The sequence below is a fragment of the Oreochromis niloticus genome, linkage group LG20 (assembly GCF_001858045.2).
Source record: "Oreochromis niloticus isolate F11D_XX linkage group LG20, O_niloticus_UMD_NMBU, whole genome shotgun sequence".
NCBI classification, from domain to species: domain Eukaryota; kingdom Metazoa; phylum Chordata; class Actinopteri; order Cichliformes; family Cichlidae; genus Oreochromis; species Oreochromis niloticus.
Window position 1 is genome coordinate 8,912,029 of NC_031984.2, and position 23,355 is coordinate 8,935,383.

The 23,355-nt window shown below is 38.9% G+C and overlaps 1 protein-coding gene across 2 annotated transcripts in view; it reads right to left on the reverse strand.

The window, feature by feature from the left end:
• Window positions 1-14,099: 14,099 nt before the first annotated feature.
• The window catches only part of plxna2 (plexin A2), a 163,846-nt gene continuing 154,590 nt past the window's right edge, over window positions 14,100-23,355 (reverse strand). For both annotated transcript variants that reach the window (XM_019350081.2, XM_005448437.4), the window contains exons 28-32: window positions 22,262-22,452; window positions 21,939-22,108; window positions 21,612-21,824; window positions 21,158-21,308; window positions 14,100-18,365 (exon numbers count right to left, since the gene is read on the reverse strand). In XM_019350081.2, coding sequence (XP_019205626.1) covers window positions 18,270-18,365; window positions 21,158-21,308; window positions 21,612-21,824; window positions 21,939-22,108; window positions 22,262-22,452 — 821 coding nt within the window. In that variant the 3' untranslated portion in view covers window positions 14,100-18,269. The remainder of the gene's footprint in view (window positions 18,366-21,157; window positions 21,309-21,611; window positions 21,825-21,938; window positions 22,109-22,261; window positions 22,453-23,355) is intronic.

Here is a 23,355-nt window from a genome sequence, read left to right on the forward strand (position 1 = left end):
AACAATGCAACCATATGAAGATCAATGCAGTGAAGATCAGGCTGATGTCTGGGAATAGGCGTCCCTATAAGAATGTTTAATCTGCATTTGTAAAGATTTAAAGTCTGAATTTAGGACTTTAATTTCTGTTAATTGTTGCTCTGTCATAATATTTGCAGTTATTGGCCATATCATGAAATTGTATGTGTCCAAACATCTCACTGGAAAATAGCTCATTTTCTTAACTGACTCAAAACTGCGTTTTTAATCCACGTGTTGGGAAAGCCAGTTAACAGAATAAACTTAACTGAAACACAATTTTGCACATTCCTGTTTGAAAATTATGTTGCATTATGATTTTATAAATTACAAGTCTTTAGTTATTAGAAACAGTTGAAACAAACATAATTAAAGCTGGTATGATAGTAAACAACATAATAAACAGCCTACGTGTATTTTAAGGTCAAACAACTAATTTTTGCTGAATTTTCTCTCATTCCAACAATACTTAAAAATAATTGTGAATGGCTCCGACAGAAACTGATAAGAACCGAAATCAGCATAAATAAATAAATAAAGGCAACCTGGTGGATCATGATGAAGTAAAATTTTCATTAAAAGCAGCAGACCAGTAACTTATGTCAAATAGAAATCTGATCTGATTTTTATCTGTGTTTGTGCTTTACCCCACAGAACGTACAGCATGGCTCTGGCCTGTTTACGAATCCTGATATTTCTGTGAGATTTTCTCTCTTCTTCGCCCTTGCTAACTTACCATTTGACTTATTTTTCTTGAAATACACAAAGAATTCTCTGTGTAGTGAGGAGGGCTTTGCCAGGACATCACGAGGATCAGCACATGTTAGCAGAAAATCTGACCCTCAGGGCCCTTTTTTTTTCTTCTTCTTTTTTAAGGACATTTTGGAGTTGGTTGGTTTTTTTGTGTTCTAGATCAGGCTCTAAGGACCCATCAGTGGAAACATACATGACATGTGAGTGATCAAACATAATTTTAGAGCTGATATTGAAGTAATATTGTTAAAAATTCAAATATATATATTTTTTCTAAAATACTAGAATTCAGGAAAGACTTTGGTGGCTTAGTGAATGTTATTTTCTCTTTTCACTCTTTCTGCCCTGGGTCATATCCTTCTGTGTTCCCTTCCTCTGTGCTGTGGAATATCATATGATGAATGCTGAACTTGGATTACTTAACTTTTAAGTAAAGGGCAAAAGTAAACATTAAAAAAAAAACAATTTCAGAGTGTTTTTTATTTTAAAAATGGCCTTTAATTATATAATTTCATTCAGCTTTAAGTGTAATACCTGTTTGCATTTCGTTAATTTTTCAGTTTGTCAATTCTTTTAAATAGTTAAAAAACACAGTAACTTTTATGTCTCTTCTTTAATAACTGTGATATAGAGCATCATGTCCAACTTTTTACACACCATGTGGAATTTGAAAGGTCCCATCAAACAGTTGTGGAAACAATTCTGAATTTTTTTTCTTCTCTGTAAAGCACTTTGTGTAGAAATATATAAAAAATAAAAGTGAGTAGATTAATAAAACAGTGCCATTTGAACAGCTCAGGTGAAGTATTATGGGACAACATAAGATGGGATCTGAAGTAAAGACGCTTCCCTGCTTCTCTTTTCATTTGTTGAACTGGGGTGTGGTTTAGGAGCCTACAGTAAGCACATACAGACTCTGTTGGGGAGGTTTCCTAGGCATGGAAGTCAGTGATGATTTGACCTAAAGTGTTTAAGGAAACAACAAAAGTCCCACTCTCTGTGTCCTGCCAATACAGTTACCCTTCAGCCCCAGTTTAGTCTCCATCCATCATTTCTCCTGAACTGAAATTCCTTTTCTGTTTCCTGCCATTCTCCTTGCACATGGTATGTGCTAACAATAAAGCATACAACTTGTCAGACAGACCCAGTGATAACCTCAAGCCCATGACAGACAAACGGGACAGATCTTTCCAAGTTTTTCAGCAGGGAGGAAGACATAGCAGATGCAGGAATAAAGTACAGTTTGCACCAGCCAGACTTCTGACTGAATATTCTTGAATGATGATGGTAGACTAAATTTCATATTTTTGGTACCAATAACTAAACCAAAATACAGAAGCAGTGTAAGAAAAACCCCGAATGCTTTCATAGGAAGAGGAAAAGTAGCAGCCAGGTGTTGATAATCAAATGCGCTGGACTGACTGATAATTAGCAAGTGTGGCCACTTGTATGGAAAGTGTGGCTTGCTTGAAAAGGTTGCCAGGAGAAAACCCTTTCCATCTAGAATGGCAGCACAGTTTAGCTCTACATAATTGCATCTGAACAAACCACAAGACTTCTGGAACAATGTCCTTTGAACAGAAAACCACAGTGGAGATGACTGGCCATGATGCACAGCGGCACGTTTGGAAACACAAACACAGCACATCAGCACAAATGGCTAAAAGCAACATGGTAGTGGAGCAATGATGATCGGGGCTTGTTTTGCAGCCACAGGATGTGGGCACCTGGTAACCTTGCAGTGACTGAGTTAACCATAAACTCCTTTCTATACAAAAGTATTCTATAGTTTTACGAAGAGTGTCCAAAAGTGTCCGAAAGCTTTGTGTAACAGTAGAATAAACAACAGCAAATTCATAACAGAATGGGGGAAAAGTAAAAGAATGAAGGTATTTCAATGACTCAAAGTCCAGAAGTCAACCTGATTGAAATACTGTGGCAAGAACTTAAGAAAACTGCATGTTATCATCACAAACTAGCTGCAAACTTCAATGAACTGAAGCAATGCTCTGAAGAGGAGCGGGCCAAAATTCCTCCACAGCGATGAGAGAGACTGATAGTCATACAGAAAACCATTACCTCAGAATACTTGAAGTTATGAAGGCTGAGACTATTTAACTACTCACCCATGATTCAAAAAACTATTGAAACATGGGTCTACTTGGCTTTTCACACAATAGATAATGTTAAATAAATAATGGCATAGTGTAATATGTCACATGTTGTTGTTCAAGGTCTAATTTAAATTTAATTGAATTTTTTGATATATAAAACGTTAGAGTTGTCAGAAAGCTTTCTTTTTTAGAGCCAAATGTGGAAGTCACTGTGTTTATCATTGATACAGTCTATGGATACGCCCTCATGAGTAAAACAGATTGCTAGTTGCGACAGAGATACCAACAATAAACAGAGGTAGCAGGTTTCTGGGAAACCCCCAAAATATTTCTGCATAAATATATTTCCCGTACAACATACTGCTTAATATCTCCTTTGGGAACAGTAAAGAAATATCTGATAGTCAGTCTTGATAATAGAGTTGGAAAAAATGTTCCTCTCTTAGTCACCCATTTAGTTCTGATATGCATGACCCTCTTTATAGACGAGGCCCGTACTTTGTGCTTTCCAAAACACAGTTTTGTTTTTTTGTCTGAGTGCAGTGCCAAAATCCTTTCCTTCTTTCTCCTCCCACCTTTAACTTTCACTCCTTCTCTCCATTGCCTTGATCTCATACAGATGTTTTTTTTTTTTAGCACTCCCCTCCGAAGGAAGTCTTCTCCTATTGTTCCATAATAGTCCCATGGTCCCTGCCGACCCCGCCCAATGCCTAAAGCACACATGTACCGAGTGCAAGTGTTTCTGGAGCATTCTAAGTCTTGAATACAATATTCCGAATTGGAAAGTTAGTCAACACAGCATATTTTTTACTCCTTTTTCCTTGCACTTTTCAAAAGATTCCACTATAAACTAGAGAATGTTAATAACAACAGTCATTGCCACACACATGCCCTCATACTGTATACTCCCTTTCTCTCTCTCTCTGTCTGCCTTTCTTTTAGTCTCTCCACAACCTCCTTTTGAGTCTCCTCTTCATCCCCAGCTTCCTTATGTCCTTTCTCTCTTTCTTTTTTGAAAAGGGCAAACTCTACAGTCCTGTAACTAGCCCTAATTGGCTCTGATTGGGTGGCTTGGTAGACATATTGAAGTGATTTATGCTCAAGGTTAAGGGGGTTGCAGAGGTTGGGAGTGCTTTGGGTCTCCGAGATTCTACATCAGAATCCCAGGAGATTTAAATCCCCGATCTTTTCTTACGTACAGTATATATGCATATTAATGCAGAGATAAGCACTTGCAGAGACCAAAGTATTTAGTACTTCAAAAAGCAGTTCAGAAGCCAAACTTCACTTTGACATCTTTTTGAAAATTCCAGTCTGTGGAGTTCCACTGAACAATCATTTATTCGTCCAAGTTATATAACTAATCTGATTTATTTATTTATTTTGTCACAACAGCAGGCGATGATGAAGAAAAACAGAGACAAGAAAGGCAAGAACAGCATCGTCTATTTTTTATTACATTATATTATATTTTTACTGTTCTTGTTTTTAAATCTGTTAAATTATTATTTTTTTAAACTTTAAAACTATTGTCGCATTCATCACAGTCACGATCCAGAAAAAGCAAACGCATTCATTTGCATGACAGCAGATGTCTATCATATTATTGGCATCCCAAGTTGGTCTACTATATAGACTGTATGTTCTGGGAGCACGCGGTCAGATAAGGTCTGTACTGGCTGCTCAGATGGCTCTCATTACATGTATCTGTTTGATTAATCTCTGGAGTGTAATGTCATGAATCAGACTGTCAGCTGTTAAGAGGTCTTCTTGTGTAAAACTTGATAATTCAAACCAGATCTAATGTTTTTGCCAAAGTTCAGGGGCTCTATCAAGATCTACAAGAAAAATCCTATTGGAACAACATATTTAATATATTATTATTAATCTATTTTCTCACAATATTTAAGCTCAGACTCCAGATTAACATGTCTTGTATTGAACAATTAATAGTTTTAATGGTTTGATTTCTGCTAAGATTGCTTCTTGTTTGCTTGACTTCACAAGGAAAATTTTCACAAGTTATCTCACCAACATACCATGAGGTGGCACTCTAAGACCAGGCTTTTGAAAACGCCACCCCCTGCAACAAAAGGAAAAGATATTTCTGAATATCTCAACTCTGCACTCTTGTGGTAACAGGAAAAACTGGAGATAAGTGCATATAAAACATAAGGACTTTGCTGTTGCCATATGATTCATGGTAATGTGGCATACACTCAGATGAAAATCTGAGGAGAAGAAAAGGCCTGAATGGTGAATACCAAAAGAAGCAGAAGAAGGAGGAAAAATAGTCTATATTTTGAAGAATCTTGAAAAAAAAGAAAGAAAGGTTAAAGGAAAAAGGCAAATAAAAGCCTCGGACAACATGCATCCAGGATCAGATTGGACATCCTCCAGACTCCACAATGAAGACCTTTTCATTCAATAATCTGCCATAAAATGTCTGGTATATTTTCTGTGTATGGTGATGAGCGGGTGAGGTTTTGTGTGTGTGTGTGCACATGTGTGTGTGTTTTGAAGCAGGGAGCTATACACCTCACACCAGTCGTTCTCTGAAGTGTTGCTCTGGGCTCGTCAGGAGACGCTCAGGTCCTCCACATCAAATATTCATTTCACAGAAACTCCTAAACCTTAAATAATTCTCAAAGAAGTGTGCCGAAAGCAAGGCCTTGCTATCCAAGGCACGTTTCTATCCGGACAATGGATTCAAGGGAGCGCAAGGAGGGAGACAGAAAGAACGGGGGGGTTGGCAGAGGGGGAGAGAGAGAGAGAGACTGAGTGGGAATTGGATCTTTTGTACGGGCCCATAGCAGATGGCTTGCTTTAAGAGGTATCAACTGGATATACAGTGGTACAACGGGCCATGTTTAATGACAAGAGATTACGGTGAAAGAAGATTAAGTGTAGTGTAAAAATTTAAACATGTTGCTTTATACTGACAAATGCACCTCATGAAACTCAGAATTACCCAAGCACCTCATAACCTTTAACCATTTAAACTGCCACTGAGGTCCAAGAATAATTCAATCTAAATTATCTGATTGATATCCTTTGATCTAATGCTCTTAATTTCAAGCTTTTTGAAACCCTACTTGCTTTCTAACGGCACAGGCCAGGATCAGTCCTGTCAGTCTTTGTGTGATAACAGCCTTCGCCAGATCTCATCTGATCTGACATTGCTCTCATCCAAGCTCTTATTCCAACCACAATTACACCATACCGGATGGATGATCTCGCACTCATTACCCCACCATATCTGAGACCCTGACTGAACAGATCTGTCCCCTCTGGTGAGTATGTGGCAGGTGGTTCATCGACTTGGCCCCCACCCCAGTCCTCGGCCCTGGCGTGCTGATAAGAGCTCGGCGTGGAAAATCAGACAGCGGCGCTCTGGCCTTTCAGAAGCGAGTAGGAGAAAATGAGCCATGAAGGAAATCTGAGGTGATTATCTTTATTATCAGCCAGGGGAGTAACCGTGGAAACGGCGACCTGTGGGGAGAGAGAGAGAGATGCACAAGCTGTTCCAGCAGCCTGCCGATTGGCCCATACAAGCTCCAGTGGTAATTAACATCTGCATATGCAAACGAGTGCTCCAGCTAGGGAAATTTGGCAAGCTTTTCTCACCTGCACCCTGCGCCTGAAATCAGCAGGGTAGTTGAGTTAGTGTCGCTGTGTGCATGTGTAGGTGTGTGTGTGTGGACACATGGTGCACAGACGCACAAAATTATATTTGTTCCATGACTTCATATTCATAACACATCCCTGTTCCTGGGTGCGCTTGTGTATTTTAATGTCCCCATGTATTTGCATAGCTGAAAAATACTTACCCCTGCACTTTCTGGAAGCACAGTTGGTATGGGTGGACCGGGGGGCACTGGGTCGAATTGACGCCAGCCACCCACCTCTTTGTTTTTGCTGTGCACTGCTAAAAGAGATGAGGCCACACAACAGGAGGCTGTCAGCAGCCCTGCTGTGAGAGCCTCATTACCATCTCAGGGAGCTTGGACAAGTCGCAACCAGAGACTGATCATCAGCCTTGCTTGCTAAAAGGGACAGCCACAGTCCTCGGAAAAGTTGAAGAACTTCTTGTCAGCAAATGTCATTGGGAAAGTTTCTAGATGCCCATGCATGAGAGAAACACTCAATTAATACCTGTACAATTTTGCGTTTCTTATGAATATGTTTACACAATCCCCAGGCCTCATATTGCAGATTAAGCACTTGTTTGTTCACGTGTGCTTTCAAACAGCCTTGCACACACTGACAATTACGTACACACATGAAAATAACACATCCGGTAAATAGTAGAACACGTGCTGCTGAATGAGTCTCTGACCTGCGAATCATGCAGAGCGCCAACAGACGTGGCGGCGTGTGTTTTGCTGTGGCGTTCTAATGAGAGAGAGGATCGTATGGGGCAGGTGAGATGGGCTGCAGAGCACAGCAAGAATGACAGCTCCAACAGCGGGAAGCCACACTATAAATAGAGCCTGTGCTGAGTCCTTATAAAAACTGGATTCATGTTAGTCTGAAATTTCTTTCAGAGCAACTTCAACAACCGCAACCCATATTTCTCTTTTGTGTCATCTTCAGCCTGAATAAGGTTTCTTATGTCTTCTCTGTGTCAGAATCAGTCTTTCTTTACAGTCAATGACTTGGTTTGTATTTTTCCTTTATTTCAAAACCTTGTCTCCATTTTCTCTTCCTACCATTTTTTCTTTTTCTCATTTTACCCACGCTCTCTGTGGGGTTCTATTTCATGAAATTAGAACACCACCCATTATCTTTTCTTTTAATGAATTTTCAAACATTACAGCCATTACAATCGCAATGACTGTAGCATTATGACAAGAAATTGATATAATCAGCGTGGTATCTTTTAAGAAGGAAATGTATCTGCTTTCTAAAATATACTAGATTGCTTATTCGTCTTAGCCAGAGGTAATGCAATTAGTGGCAGCACGCACTTGCTGATGTGATCTATTTAAGTCTTATAAACAGCATATTTTTATTACTATTTGTATTTGTAAATGTTTGTAAGAAATCCATATTGTACAAATACTTGATTCATTACAACTTCACTTCTAAATGCTATGGACATTACTGGAATGCAGGACTCAGGAGAAAGAGATAAAACTAGAAACCACAGCTTTATTGCTGGCACAAAAGCCAACAAAAAACAAAAGCAAAACTATGACAGAGCACAGAACAAACCAGCTGACTGACTACAAGCAGACAAAAAGCCAAGTTTGACAGACGAACAGACAGACACAGCACCCACAGTGAGGGAGAACATGACAACAAACAGCAGGAGACGCATACAACATATACACAAGAGGGTGATCAAGGGAAGTGGAGACACGTGGAAACACAGCTGAACTGAATCACTGCTAACGAGTCAAATCAAGCAAAACTTAACATGAGATAGGTGAATATAAAAATCAAACAGAAGACACACACACACATATACTGAGACTCAGACCAAGACGTGAATTTGACACTGGTACTTGGGATAAACAGACATGGTGGCAAGACAGAAACATAGGGAGAAACACAAAGAGATGGACACGGTTACAGGTAGGGAGAAAATACAGAGGCAGGACTACAAACAACTTAACTAGATAAGACAGAGAACGCAGACAGCCATGGAGACGGAACACAGAGAGACTAGACAGACGTGGGGGGAAAAACAAAAACATGATGGCAAGTCAAAAACTTTCAACAAACATTTAAACAGCTATCAGAATTGGAAGCACAGAGGTCCAAAAAAATGTATTAGGGATTGTTTTACTTAAAAATTAATATACACAGATTCTTAGAAATAGGGTTGAAATCACCCCTGGCACCCTCACATTAATTATTTCAGATTTTGCCTTGTAATCCAGGCTGAGAATCCTACCCAGAACGAATGGGATGTCAGCTTTATGCAACTACTTGTAAAGGCATTACAGGGCGTTAAGTCCCGCATGGATTTGAATTGGTCTCAGCAGTACAGGATTAGAAGCAGCAGGGATTAGACCTTCCCTAGAGAGAGAGACAGGAAAAAAACTGAAGAGATGGCCAAAGGACTCAAGATATAGAACACATATTGCTCTATACACTGACTGCCCCAAGATGTTAAGCGGCATAAAGCAGGTTTATGACAACTCAGCGAGTTTTGTGAGACTACATCTTTCAACTGCGTCATGCAGAATGAATGATCATCCATAAAACAGATCAATAGATTCTGTTCAATCTACTTTTATATCAGGCATGACACCATTAGATAATATGACTATCTAATAATGGTGCGGTTGTCGCACAGTTTATTTTGTCATTGTTTTGGTTGAAAGGAGCCAGCAGCCACAATGTCAGTGTGACATTATTACACAATGAGCTGTTAAAGATGAAGAATCTTACTTAGACTTCACACTAACATGGGCACCTAAACCTCCTTTCTGTCTCTCACTGTACCCATTTACTTATTCTGCAGTCTTCTTTAATAAGTAGAGTGATCTGATGCCTTATTCTCAGTCATCCTTGGTGGAATGAATGACCTCAGGGCTATTTTAGACCAGCTGCACACACTGACCCACACCTTTATTACTAACCTAATGTAATTGGAGCCCTTGTGTTGGTTTAGAGAAGCTGAGCCTAGCCTGACCAAACAGACCTGTATGAAGACAAATGACTGCAATTCAGTACGTTGTAGCTGTTGGTTTTCCTGTTAACCATTCAGCAGGAGGTGAGTGAGAGTATTAGGTCGATTTCATGATGAACCCAGAGCTACGGGGAGACGGACATCCATCACTCTGCGGCCCGCATACTGTTAGATTTGTGGAGACAATGGTCGGGGTTCAAAAGAGGAAGTGTAAAGGGAAAGACAGGAAGCAAATCGATTTCATTATTAGGTAAACTGATTTCATTGCTTGTTAATCCAAATATAGTGAATATAATCAGCTAAACGTGTCAGAAACATGATTTATTTAGGCAGGTGAAAAGGAGCTGGTGAAGTTTGAACTAAATATCAGAATCTAGAAAAACAGGAAGTTTAGTTTAATTTAAACTCTTTCTCCTTCCATCAGAATTAAGAGGATAAGTAGTTGCCAGATTCTCCTAATCAAATGCACTTGATTAATTAATCAGTGAGTGTGACCACTACTAAAAAAAGATTCAGGTGTGTGTTACACAATGCCAAGGAGGAAAGACGTCAGCAGCGATCTTGGAGAAGCAATTTTTGCCCATCAATCTGGGAAGGGTTATAAGGCTATTTCCAATCAATATAAGGTCCCATCACTGTACAGAGAAAAAGATTATTCACAAGTGGAGAACATTCAAGACAGCTGCCACTCTTCTCAGAAGTGAACGTCTGACTAAATTCACCACTAGATCAGACTGTGGGATGCTCAGAGAAACGGTAAATAACCAGGAGCTCCACATCAGACTCTGTAGGCCTCATTCAGCATGATAAACATTAAAGTTCACAACAGTACAGTTAGGAAAAAACAGCGCAAGTATGGATTGTTTGGAAGGGTTGCAAGAGGAAAGGCTTTTATTTCTTAAAAGAAGATGACAGCTTAAGTTTGCAAAGTTGCATCTGAACCATAAGATTTCTGCAACAACATGTTTTGGACGTTTGAGGCCAAAGTGAAAAATGTTTCACCATGATGCACAGATCTATGCTTGGTGAAATACAGCATATCAAACATCTCCTAGAAACTCTGAAACATGGTGGTAGATGTGTGATGAAATTGGAGTCATTGAGTTGAAATTATATTTTCCACAACTGTGGACTTATTTGTGTAGGCTATTTCAAATTATTTCAAATGCAAAATTCTCTCCTGGTAGTTTCACAGACATTTATCTACAAGATTAACAGAACTTGGTCTGAAGCAAACAACTAACCAACCAAACCAGTGAAATTACTAGAAAAGTAACGGTAATGCAAATCTTACAACTAAAGTATACTAAAGTATACATTTCTTTGAAATTAATATTCAATTCAATTAAATTCAGTTTTATTTATGTAAAAGCTTCATAAATTTGTAAGAAATATATACTTTAATTCAGATGAAAAAGTGTGGATTTTAAGCAGCACTCTGTGCTGTTCATTAAAAAAAGCTGTTTTCTTTTTTCAGCAAGTCCCCCCAAAGTCTCCCCAGCTCTGTGCCTCTGCATTCTGTGTACTAGTCGGTGCCACTGAGTCTGAGTTTCATCGTGGTATGTTATTGTGAGAGTGTGGTTTGCTCAAACTCAAGCTCGGAGCATGATGCGACTTTCAAGAGCAGCTCATTTTAGAGGTGCCAAGGGGAGCAAGGGTGATTGGTGATCGTTCAGAGATTCATCTTAATAAAACATGAACTGTTGTGTAAACAGTGTTAGGGTGATTACTCAAAAGTAATGCTGTATGTAACTTAATTACTTGCTGGGAAAAAGTAATTAGTTTCACTGATCACTTCAATACTTTCTGTTACTCTGTAAAATGACCTGAAACCCATTGTCTCACAATTAGCAGTTAACAATATAAACCACAGGCTACAGTCCCAGACAGCAACACAAGTCTCTATCCTGATGAGGACACGCATACAATTTTTCTTTTAGTTCTTACATATAAACACAATGCCAAGTTGAGAACCACCTCAAAAACCACCTTAAAGCGATCTCCACAGTGATTCTTACTTAGAAACATAAACAGGTAGAAATGGAGATTTCAAGCCTGACTGCTCATCACCGTCTTTGTTACCTGCTGAAGATCAGGCTGTGGGTGCTCAGGTGGGGTCAGCATACACTCAGCTTTGTGTTATTTGTCTTTACCATCATGCTCTTGTCCTTTTGTGCAACAACAATAAAGATAATGTCAACATCCTTACTTCTGAAAAAAAAACATGTTTGGTAACTTGGGTGAGGAACAAGGCTTTTAATTCAGCTGATGTCTTTTGATTATTTGTATATTTTAGTATACTTTTTACTTCACTTTGTTTCAGAACTTATGAACAACTGGTTTTTTTTCAGTCACTATGAATATATCATTTTCTAGAAAAAGATACTGGAAATTAAATAGAATAAATCATTTAAAATGAGCTGAAACAAATGCAGAGTAATATGTCCATTTGACAGGGAACAAGATTTTTTTCCTGCAGAATAAATATTTTTACTTTTGACAAGTTTTCCCAATAATACAGTTTTGTCTTTCATTACTGCTTTTCCTAAATGAATGTTTTGAAAAAGTCCTCCACCACTTCTCACTATCAGCTAAGAATACGTTGATTTTGGTAATATAGTAGATATGTATTTAACTATACAAGCAGTAATATTTTACAACTCTTTAACCAGTAAGGAGTGAAGAAAAATTAAGATGCAGAGTGAAGACAGGCAACACAAATATTTTAATCTCATCTAATGTGTTTTGTTAAATTGTTAAATAGTGGAGGAGGAGGAGGATTTGGGTGGGTGAGTGGAGGGAAGCATCGTCCCTGATTGCCTTTTAGTAAAAGTCTCCACAGTTCTGGTTTTTATTATAGATGAGAATCATGACTTTATTTTTACACAGCTGTTTCTGTTTTGTCTTAAAGAATCAGTTAATGTTAAATTGTTGTTTTGTAAAAGAAAAGGAAAGTAGCTCATGTTGGTCACTTACCACAGTTCTCCTCTGGTTCCCCTCACACCTGAAATTCGCTTCTTACTGGTGTCTGCTACTTATTAATTCTCATTGAGTTAACAATGCTAAAGCTCTGACTGCCATAACAGATTCAAATTTTTAGTGTCTTCAGAGTCAAAACTACAGATATCTTATAGCTGACATTTACACAACTCACTCTGCTCCTTGTGCTCTGTTCTTTTTTTAGCAACAGAATCAATTTTAAATGTTATTTTACTGCATATTTACTTTCTTATTCTTTGTGGAAATTAATAATGCCTAATTTCCCAACACATTCAGTGTTTGCCAACTTGCAAGTCGCTCTCTTGCAGAGAGGCTACAGCAGACTAGTCTCCCTTTCTCAGATTGGCACAAATGTAAAAATCCTGTTCAAGATCAAGTTTCCAAGGTGACCGAGCACTGATGTCAGCAGGACTATGCTAATAAAGAAAGACGTAAATAAATGATACCATGCTGACTTTTACTAAACTTAACAGAGTTGTGAAGCAAGGTCAAGGCCATTAAACTTTGTGTTAACATGTTTTCATGCTTTCTGGCTTCCTCAAGTACAGTAGCATGAAAACGATATAATTATATTTTCTTGCAGACTAAACAAAAATGTATATTTATAATGTATATAAAAAAAGTTTGCATAATTAGCTGAAAATGTGTAGCAGTGGCATAAACCTTTACAGTCATAGCTGGAGTAGACTGCAGTGTCTGAGTCAGTGAGCATGGAGCACAGATTGCATGTAAACGATGGTTGTAGTTTGAGTTTAACAAGTAAAAGTGCTTTGAAACAACCTTCTTTCAATAAGCCACTAGGGTGCATCTCCCCATGCTTATATAAAAGCAAAGCAGTTCAACAAATTTATCATCCTCTGCATCTTCCAGTTTTTAAATTACAAAACATAGCCTATGGTGCTGTAGACTAGAAAGCAAAGGAATGACAGCTGTGGTAAAACCTACAGCATAATATCATCATTTGTAAATGTGAATCTTCATGTTAACTTGAAAGGTCAATTAAAACTGCAGAAAAATGCATTACTCGCCATTTCCTCAGTTGGAAACAGTCTGGTAACTGTCCAAGCTGTAAAGAATATGCATAATGTCTATATTTTAAACTTTTCAGTGCATGTTTTTCCATCTCTGAACAGTATATACAGTATAACATTATGCCCACTGCCCACCATGATATAAAATCAAAACCAAATAGTTGCATGCATTTTTGAGCCACTGTGTAAACAAATGCTTACTATGATAATAATGCATGTCTATTTGGGGAAAACAAAATACAAGCTTCCTATAGCCGTGTAGAAACCGATACAGCACTGTTCTTGCTGTGCAACAGTTAGAAAAATGAGTGAGAATACTTCCCTAGAAATATAATTATACATTTATGAATCGAAAATGGCCCTCCGGCACAGTACTGGAGAACTTTAAGCTCAGTTGGAACTGTAGCTCTTGGGGAGAAGGAGGAGGGGGGGGCAACCCCTGCCTTCGGAGATACAAAACACCCCAGGACTCGCTTCAGAACCAGCTGCAAGTCGTCTCTTTCCATTGGCTTAAAACAAAGACAATAACGTGATAACTGATTTTGGTTCTACGCAATTTTTAACCAGCAAAGTTTATTTATATATAACAACAGTACAAAGTGAATCCTTGGCTTGCAAAATAGGTGTGCTTCATATTTACATTAGGTACACAATAATATATTATCATAACAAAATCAAAGCAAATAAAAAACAAGAGAACAACCTTTTTAAATATTTTAAGTTTCTTACAATTTTTCACAACACTTTTATAAAACAAGAACAGACAGCCATTATTATTATAATCATCATCATCGCCAGTAATTACTATTTTACAGAACTCCAGTGTCTACAAAGGGTTTGTTTACAATGTGTTTATAATGGAAGGATACTCATTTAATACGTGGTGAGCAATACACTGATCTGGATTTTTCAGTTCCTGTCTGATGCCAAAAAGCAAACACAAGAAATGCTAATTTAATTCTTTGTTCTGTATAAGGAATGGCATGCGCCAGTCGAAACCACGACACCATCTCTTCGGCAGCACACTTCACCAGGAGCCAAAAAGAGCACAAAGCATCTTCAATTAGTAATCAACTTCATCTGAAAAGAGGTTGTGTTCATGAGCATCTCTCCATATCACACAACTGGCAGTCAAATGGGATTCTGCACTGCAGAAAGAGTAAACAAACTTCTTTTCTTCTCAGTTCAAACTGAATTAAAAAGGTTTCTAGAAATGAGCATACAGCATGGAAACAAGCTATTATTTAGTAACAAAAAAATCTCTTTCACAAAAAAGGTGCATTCAGCTGTGATTTAAGACATTTGCAAATGGAAGAATTGCCATTAGACTGACGATGGTGCGGGTCGATATGGAATACCAGGCATAACTAAAACATAAATTGTAATGCATGCAAAAAATCTCACACAAAGACAAAATAAACAAAAAAAATCAAAGCCATTCTTCACCAACTTGTCTGCCTGATTTTGTTAATCACTATTCTTTATAGGGCGAGCTCATCTAAGAGTTGGAAGGACTGTAATAAACATACATTTTATTCCTTGGAGAAGGAAAAGGCATTTAGGTCCTGTTAAAATGATAAAAAGCATTACTTACATAAAAGCAATGTGAGGTATGAGGAGGATACAATTCTATTCGCTGAAATTGGGAAGACACCTTAATCAAAAGGAAGAAGATTTCTGCTTTGAGTCTGTACTGTGTGCGGAATTGTGTACCTATAGATGTTGAGCAGAGGATTAAGTAGCAAGAAGGTTCAGAAGTGTATTGCGTTCACAAAACACAGAAAAACTAAATAACTTATGGCAAAACTTTAACATTATCAATAGTTACTAGATCTGGGCATTACAATTTAAACGTTATGGATCTCCTAAGTTCAAGAATATGATCTTATGATCATGAACAGATTTCATTACTAAAAGATCAGTTCTCGCACTTTCAAAATAAAGTGAAATAAATTATTGCAAAAAAACATACAAAGTTTTCAAATCGATGTCGTGTTCACTGCAAAGAAAAAAAAGCAAAAAAAATATAAGAAAGTTTAAGAAAGTCAAACTCGACTAAGGCAGTTATGTTATAAGTTATCTAATATCTTCTCTTTTGTGTTGGCAAAGCACTTCTGTAAGAAGCTGCTTTTTCAGATGAATGAACAGATGAATTGGCCTTTCGTAGTTCTGCCCCCACTGGTCGGGTAAAGTCATAGCACTCAGTCGTCACCTCAGCCTGCATTTCTCCTGCCTGTTAGTTTGATGTTTTTTTTCTTTACATCTCCTGATCACACTGTGAACACAACTGACTCAGATCAAAGAGAAGCTTCAAAGCTGGAGTAGGAAACTAGAGCTAAAGGGGTTTTCACTCTTTCTACCTCTCCATTGCTCCTCATTTCTCAAGACTTCTCTTCAAACAGCTCAAGATGCCGAGTACTGCACGAGGCAACGTCTACTTTAGCAAGGCCACAGCCTCTTCACCTTTCCTTTTACTTCATCTCGCTAAGACAGTTCTCAGCCGAGTGCCAGGGCCAGGTAACAGTACCAAAAAAAGAAGACAGAAAAAAAAGAGAAGAGAGAGAGAGAAAACAACCCTAAAGGGCTCTGAAGCACTGAAAGGACGGTGCCCTAGACGAGAACTAATAGGTATGGGAACACTAAGCAGGTGGGTATCTAAGGCCACAGAGAAAAGAAGCACCTTTCACCCACCTTTACCATGCTCTCAACACACACAATTGCAGTACACGGTACAACTCTTTACTACTACCTTTTTTTTCAAGTACTTGATGTAAACAACAAGCAAATATATATTTTGGAAGAAATGAAATAACCTATCCAGAGGATGAAATCTACAGTTTGTTGTCATCCAGCTAAAGTCTGGAGAGTTAGCTTCTAAGCTTGTTAATGTTTGGTTCAAGTCAGGAGATGCATCACATGACACAAAACACACTTTAACTCTCTGTTTTTCTTCTTATTCTCAGCCCCCCCCCCCTTTCTGCTTATGTTTCGTACCTTTTGTGAGTTTGAAAACTCACCATTCCAGTTTTTAAATCTTCTGTTTTAACTGAATATACACTCAAATATGCGAGTGTTGCTTCCTCTGTAAAGCATAAACCGATTGTGATACATTTGTGAACTATTTGAAACACCGGGATCTTTTGGCACTTAGTCAAACTAGGCCCACGCAGACTTCTTATTATCTGTGCGAAGACATGTGGTGGTTAGGTAAGATCTTCCATCAGCTAACATTTCAACTGGCCAACTAAAGTGTGACTCATTGGCACTTGAGAAAAATAAAAGACGGACCCTCAAACACTTTTGATGTGTGACACCATGCATGCAAATTACACAAAAGGTTGATCGAGGTCCCGAAAAGATAAAAAAAGTGGACATAAAATGTGAGCACAGAAACCAGCTGCTTTTACCTGCTCTTTTCAAACTGCCACTGTACCTCTGGATACTGCAGCTTACGCCACAGGCTTTACAGTTGCAGCATTAACAGACACTATAACGATACACACTCTTCTTTAGAAGGAAAGCGATTTAGGCCAAATGAAGCAGTTGGATGGAACAGGGCCAGGATGAACAAAATTGAGTTTTTCACACAACAAGCTACAGGAAATATCTATGAAGCTCAATTCAAATGAGCCAATTTTTGTAGTAAAACTTAAAACAGACAGACAAAGATACAAAATGAAAAAACAAAAATTTGTACATTCACATACAATGATTGGCAAGTATCAACTGGTACATACACAGATGAGCTAACTGCTGTAAAGAGCCTTTGATACCAGAGTGATGCTTATCTGAGGTCACCTCCTAATTACACTACAGATTTCATCTCCATCATCTTCAGTTTAGGTGCAAGCATGCTGGCTTAACTGTGACCACCAACTTTTATGTGATGGCCACATGTTTTATGATTTCCTATACATATCTGATTAAATAAAGACCAGAGGCTTTGTCCATGTAGCGTGAAGCTTCAGTCCAAGGAGAGGAGTGAGAGAAGACACGAGTCATGGCCCGTTTTATTATCACGCTAATCTAAAGTGGTGTTACGCGCTTTGCATCTTTACACAGCAACACTTTTGGGATCCGAGGTGGATATTTTGGAACTGCAACTGATAATATTCAAATGTACAAAGTACAAAAATAAAATCTGAGAACTCTGAATGCAATCTCAGCTGTCCAACATGAGATCTGCTCTTCTACTTCTCGCCTTTTTCTCTCCACCTCACACTTAGCCGTGAGTTGGTAGAGAATAAATCTGTTTCTCCATTTCTTGTAGGAGTCTTCCTCAGTATGACACAAACACACACTCATGCACACCCACACTTTTATGCACACACCCACACACACTCACGGAACATACAATTCCCTGTCAAACAGAGACGATGTCCTTTGTGGAAAATTAAAGGAAAAAAATAAATACAAGCCATGTCGTTGCCTTCTCTGGTATAGTCTCTTATGCCAAAAGCAAATCCAGTTGCAGGGAGGCCTCCGTTTCAGTCTTCAGGCCCTGCGTTGGCACCGTCATGAAAGGAGGTGGGAGAATTACAAACTCAAGCAGTTGTATGTTTGTCCAGCTGTAGATACAGAGGTCCCAGGTCTGGTTCATGGTTTCAGCTCCCATGATGAGAGGTAAGTAATGCAAGACCTTTTTTGGTAGGTCACGTAAAGACTGTGGTCCTCTCTCTCTCTCTCACTTTCTCTCAGTAGTAGTCACTCTCAGCTTTCAAAGGACATGGCAGAGATGAGCTGCTCCACTTTGTAGGCCAACCTCTGCTTCCTTGCCTGTTCATCCTGATCCAGGGCTGCTGTGATCTGTGCATGACAAAAGAAACCCCAAAAAACATCATCAGTAAAAATATACTGTGCAACACTTGTTTGTTAGAATTTGTTCATAGATTCAGATCTAGTTACATTTAAAAGAAGATAATACCAATGGGCTTTTTAAATTTCTTTATGCTTTAGTGTTTAAATTTTCCCAGATTTCTATATGGACATCAGATAAAAGAAAAAAAAAAAAGAATTCCATCACTCCCTTTGACTTTGACAGCATCGAGAAATATTTGTGCATCAGTCTTTCGCGTTTTATCTTCTGAGCCCCATCTTTTAAATTTGGCATTTGTCAAGTTGGGTTCAAAAGGCATTCAGACAGGCTCTCCTTTTCATTCTCTCATCTAGTGTCAGCCTTGTCATAATAAATCTGTGTAAGAGTGATGCCAAAATACATAGCGAGAGCCCTTCATATGCATTACCTTTGATATGAATCCCTGTATCCAGATGCTGCAGCCATTTGAATACATGCTTTCTGGTGGCACTGTGCATCTATTTGCTACTCTTGGCTACACTTGAATGCTGTGCTTTACTTAATTATTAATATTTTAAACAAAATAATTCATCGACCCATCTTATGCAATATGCATTTTAAAAAGTTCTGAGGTAAGGGATGAATAAAAAATGAAAAAAGCAACAAAAAAAGTGTCATCTTCAATGTACCATTTATCCCTGTCGAGTGTCATTTCAGCTCACTCATTTATTGTCTTTGGTTTTATATGCAGGCTCATGGTATTTTAGACACTGTGTTATTTAAAAATATTTTCTCAATGTCCGAGGAATGTAATTATCGAAGCAAGAGTTTCTTTTTGATTGGCTTATTAACCTTTTCTATAAATTTGACTTGGAAATCATATCAAGAACTTCTTTTTTCCTTTTTTTTTTTTAACATACCATGGCAAACCTTTATTTGCTGCCTGTCCAGATGCATAACACTGAGTCTGACTTGCCCACCTACCATCATCCACTCATCTGCGTAAGTGCTCTTAAAGGCTGGCAGCTACGTAACAGAACGTTTCCTCCTCCACTTTGGGCCCGACAGCAATCTATAATTAATCTGCAGCTCTGTACGCAGGTGTAGCTCCCACTGCAAACTCCCAAATCCATTTAAGCAAGCTGAAGCTCTGGTCTGGTTAGCCTGACACACAACCTTTGTGAAGGGCTGAGTAAGAATGAACAACTGTTAATGGTGCTAGATGAGATTTTTACGCACTGCACTCTGCTAGATACTGCAGGAGCGATGGTGCACGTATGTGTGCGAAGTGAGTGTGTTTGCGTCTCTGTGCATGTGTGAATCAGACAATGGCAACTGCAGCAAAAGCGAGCATATGAGATTTATGGCGAGCAAAGGGGAAGCTGACTGGATAATGGGTAAAAAGAGAAGGAATGCACAGGGAGGAGGTAGAGAGTAAGAGAAAAAGAGAGCGGTACTATGGTCCAACATAAAGGTCAAGATAAAGCTTCCCAGAGGAGGTGCTGACATTAGAAGCCGAATGTCTCTATAAATGCTCTCTCTTTCCTTCTCATCGTCTTCCCTCCTTTTTTATGCTCCCTGCGATCTGACAGAACGTGTGTGTATTGCCCATGATTCTGCTCATGAGAGCCCTGTATGACAGATTGTCCACTCTAACTCAGCACCAGCAAAAGGACAGAGCAACATGCTGAGAGCTTGTAGACATTCACTTTCTTCTCTACAGATCAAGCGTGCTGCCTTGTTAAGCCCAGGTCTTGCTAGACCTCTGGGCTTTGGGGAAGTCTACTGAAGACTCTTAGCTGACCTCGCCAACCTTTTCCAGTTATGAATAGTCTGGAAACACCAAGGGCAAAATATAAGAACATTAAAGTGCGGGGCAAATTTGTGGCACGCCTCTCGTTCAAATTACGCTCACAATCTGCCAGTAATTAGCGGCTGATTTAGTAAGGCGGCAGCTCATTACGCAATCAGTGCCTGGGACTGCCCTCAAGGTAAATTCTGTAAATGAACGAGCTTAGTATGTAGTTCATAGGAAGGATTTATCACAGAGTAAGTTTAACAAGTAAAGTTTAACAAGACTGAGATTCGACCTCACCTGAGAAACACGCCAGTATAATAGATCATATTGTATAAAACTTATTTTCAGGAATCTGCGCAACGCATACAGTTTAACAACATGTTACAAAAGATTGTAAAAATTAGAGACAGTAGAGCAGGTTGAGGAATATGTTGTTAATATGGGCAGTGTTTCACTAGGAGAGAGTACTTTAATTAGCAAATACCCACACTCCTCATCCCTCTTTCAAAAATGCCAAAATAGTCATAACTACCTGGAATTGATAAGTACTTTATTCATGATTTGTGCTTGACTGCGATTTTTTTGTCTTCAGAATATGCAATCAAACACACATCCCTTTATATTCTCACACAAATGCATGTATATTACAGATAGAGGTAGTCAAAGGAGTTTGCAAAGAAAAGCGTCTGGACTTCTGTGAGTTGCTTGAAGACGTTTCACCTCTCATCCGAGAAGCTTCTCGTCTTCAAGCAACTCACAGAAGTCCAGACGCTTTTCTTTGCAAACTCCTTTGACTACGATGACCTGGATGACTGAGAACCTTCACAGACATACAGATAGAGGTGCTATTCACTGGTGAAACACTGGCTGCTCTTCAGTTGTTATGCAAAATAGGTGTAATCAAAACAACAAAAACAAACACCTAAAACAAGAAAAAAAAAGGAGCACAATGCCAGAAACACAATGCATCTGAATGACAGGTTTGAGACCACTAATATCGCTTACCTCTTCACTGTATTTGCTGACGTAATAATAGATTTCGTTGAGAGCACTGAGCATGTTGAACTCTGTGGAGTGGAGTCTGGCTTGTTCTGCCAAATAGGCATTCATGTCCTGGTCACTAATGGCTGGCAGCCGGTTGATGTCGGCATAGTACCTGGGGATACAGACGAGGGGCAACATCACAGACTCGCTGAGTCAATGCAATAGTTCAACTGAGGCTTAAATTCTTTTGTATAGTATTTAAATTTTGGATCCATTATATCACTTTCACTAACAATGAATGCCTGCTAACAGTCACTGACAAAGCTTTTACTGAATCTGGCTGAGAAATGAATACATGAAGAAAGAGCATTATGAATCAGTTTTCCCAAAGATCCAACTCTCATTCTATGAGGATACAAAAAAAAGATGTGGGGGGTGTTACCATGGTGTATTAAGTGAATGCAACGGCCCCTACCTCTCTACCCAGCTCTTGTAATTGGGGATATCTTTAGCATAGAGTAGCTTATTTGATGGAGAGTCTTTGCCCAGGCGGTGCTCTGAGGTGGAGCAAGAATCCATGAAGGTTTGCGCTACTACAGACAGACAGGCGTCCGTGATGCTGCTCTTATGGATGTCAAAGACAAACTGCGGGTTCTTGATCACATTTACCCAGAAACGCAAAGGAAGGCTGGCAGACAGAAACAAAAATAAGGGAAATACAGAAAGGAGTTAGGAGATTAGTTGATTTTTTTACCGTCACATGCAATCTTACTTTTACTGTCTTTAGTAGAAAATCCCTTACCAATTGCTTTTCCATGTGTGACGTACGTCTGTATCATGAATGCCGTGTTTGTCTGCCTGCTCATCCAGGAAGTCAAACATGTATTTGATGGCCAGGGGAAGGGTGCTCCCTCGGTGGACTGTACTGAACAACGTCTCAAACAAGTCATCAACAAATTTTTGTAGTGTACCCTAGTAGAAGAACGAGAGTAAAGAGATTAACAATGCATGAGCAACAAGAAACAACGATTATAACAGAAAAAAAGCCACTGTGAATGCAGCACTATCATAAAAAGTGACAAACTTTCTGTGGTCACAGAAATGTATGAGAAAATACTGACGTACCTTGGTAGCTAGAAGTCGGGTCAGATAAATCTCAGAGACCATCTTGCTGCCACGATCTCCTTCCTTCTGATCTCCATGCTCGTGGTTTTTCACCAGATGCCAAACCTTTACACCACTTTCTAGATCGGGGGTAATCATGGGAGCACGTGATCGGAGGCTGTCTGGACTCCCGGTGTAGCGGAATGAAGAGTCTGTCCAGGACAGGAAAGAAAAAAGGAGAAGAAAAAAAAGCGATAAAGAATTATTAGCAAGCCTAAATGACTGTGATTAAAAAAAGCTTCCCTTAGGTGTAGCATCATCATGTAAATTTAGCATGCACTCACACCTACTGTACATAGAACACCCACAAACAAACCCACACAAGAACACACATACACAGCCCCTTTCTCATTTCCATCTCTGCTTTGTAACTCATTACACAGCCGAATCCTCTGCGCTCCTCCTCCTCTAAGCCATGCTATAAAGGAAACTGCAGTAATGGATAATTTCTAAGAACAACAAAGTAATGAAAGGGAGGAGGAGTTGTGGTGTCTAGCATTGCACTGATTAGTAATAGCCATCTTGAGACTTGAATCCTAAATGACACAGAAAATGGATGGAAACAAGACTTTGACCTCTGTCCTTCACATACAAAACCAAATTATTATTGTGCAGGACATAAAAATACTAAATATTTATTACTCTGCTTATTGACTCTACTTTTTCTTCTCTCTGTACGCCATTATTTATCTGATGAGTATTTGCTTTTCATCTTATATTCATTCTCTGTCTCTTATATAATCCCCGTCTCAGTGACTGAGACATTGTTGTGCCGAGTTCCACTTAAAGCACTCATAATTGGTTCTTCCTCGCCACATTGTGCCAATGCCAAATGTCCCTGTCATGTTCTAATCAATACATCAAAAGATTCCTACAGCAACTTGTTAAGCACTGTAGCCACCATCCTTCATCCATACATCCCTACTTTTGTGTACCTCTCCTTGCTTTTCATTCTCTCAGAATGATACTGCTTTCACTTTCCTTAATTAGTTGTCATCATGGCAGGTGGCTCTCTAGAGATTCAGGATCTGAGCATCCCAATGAGGATTTCTCTC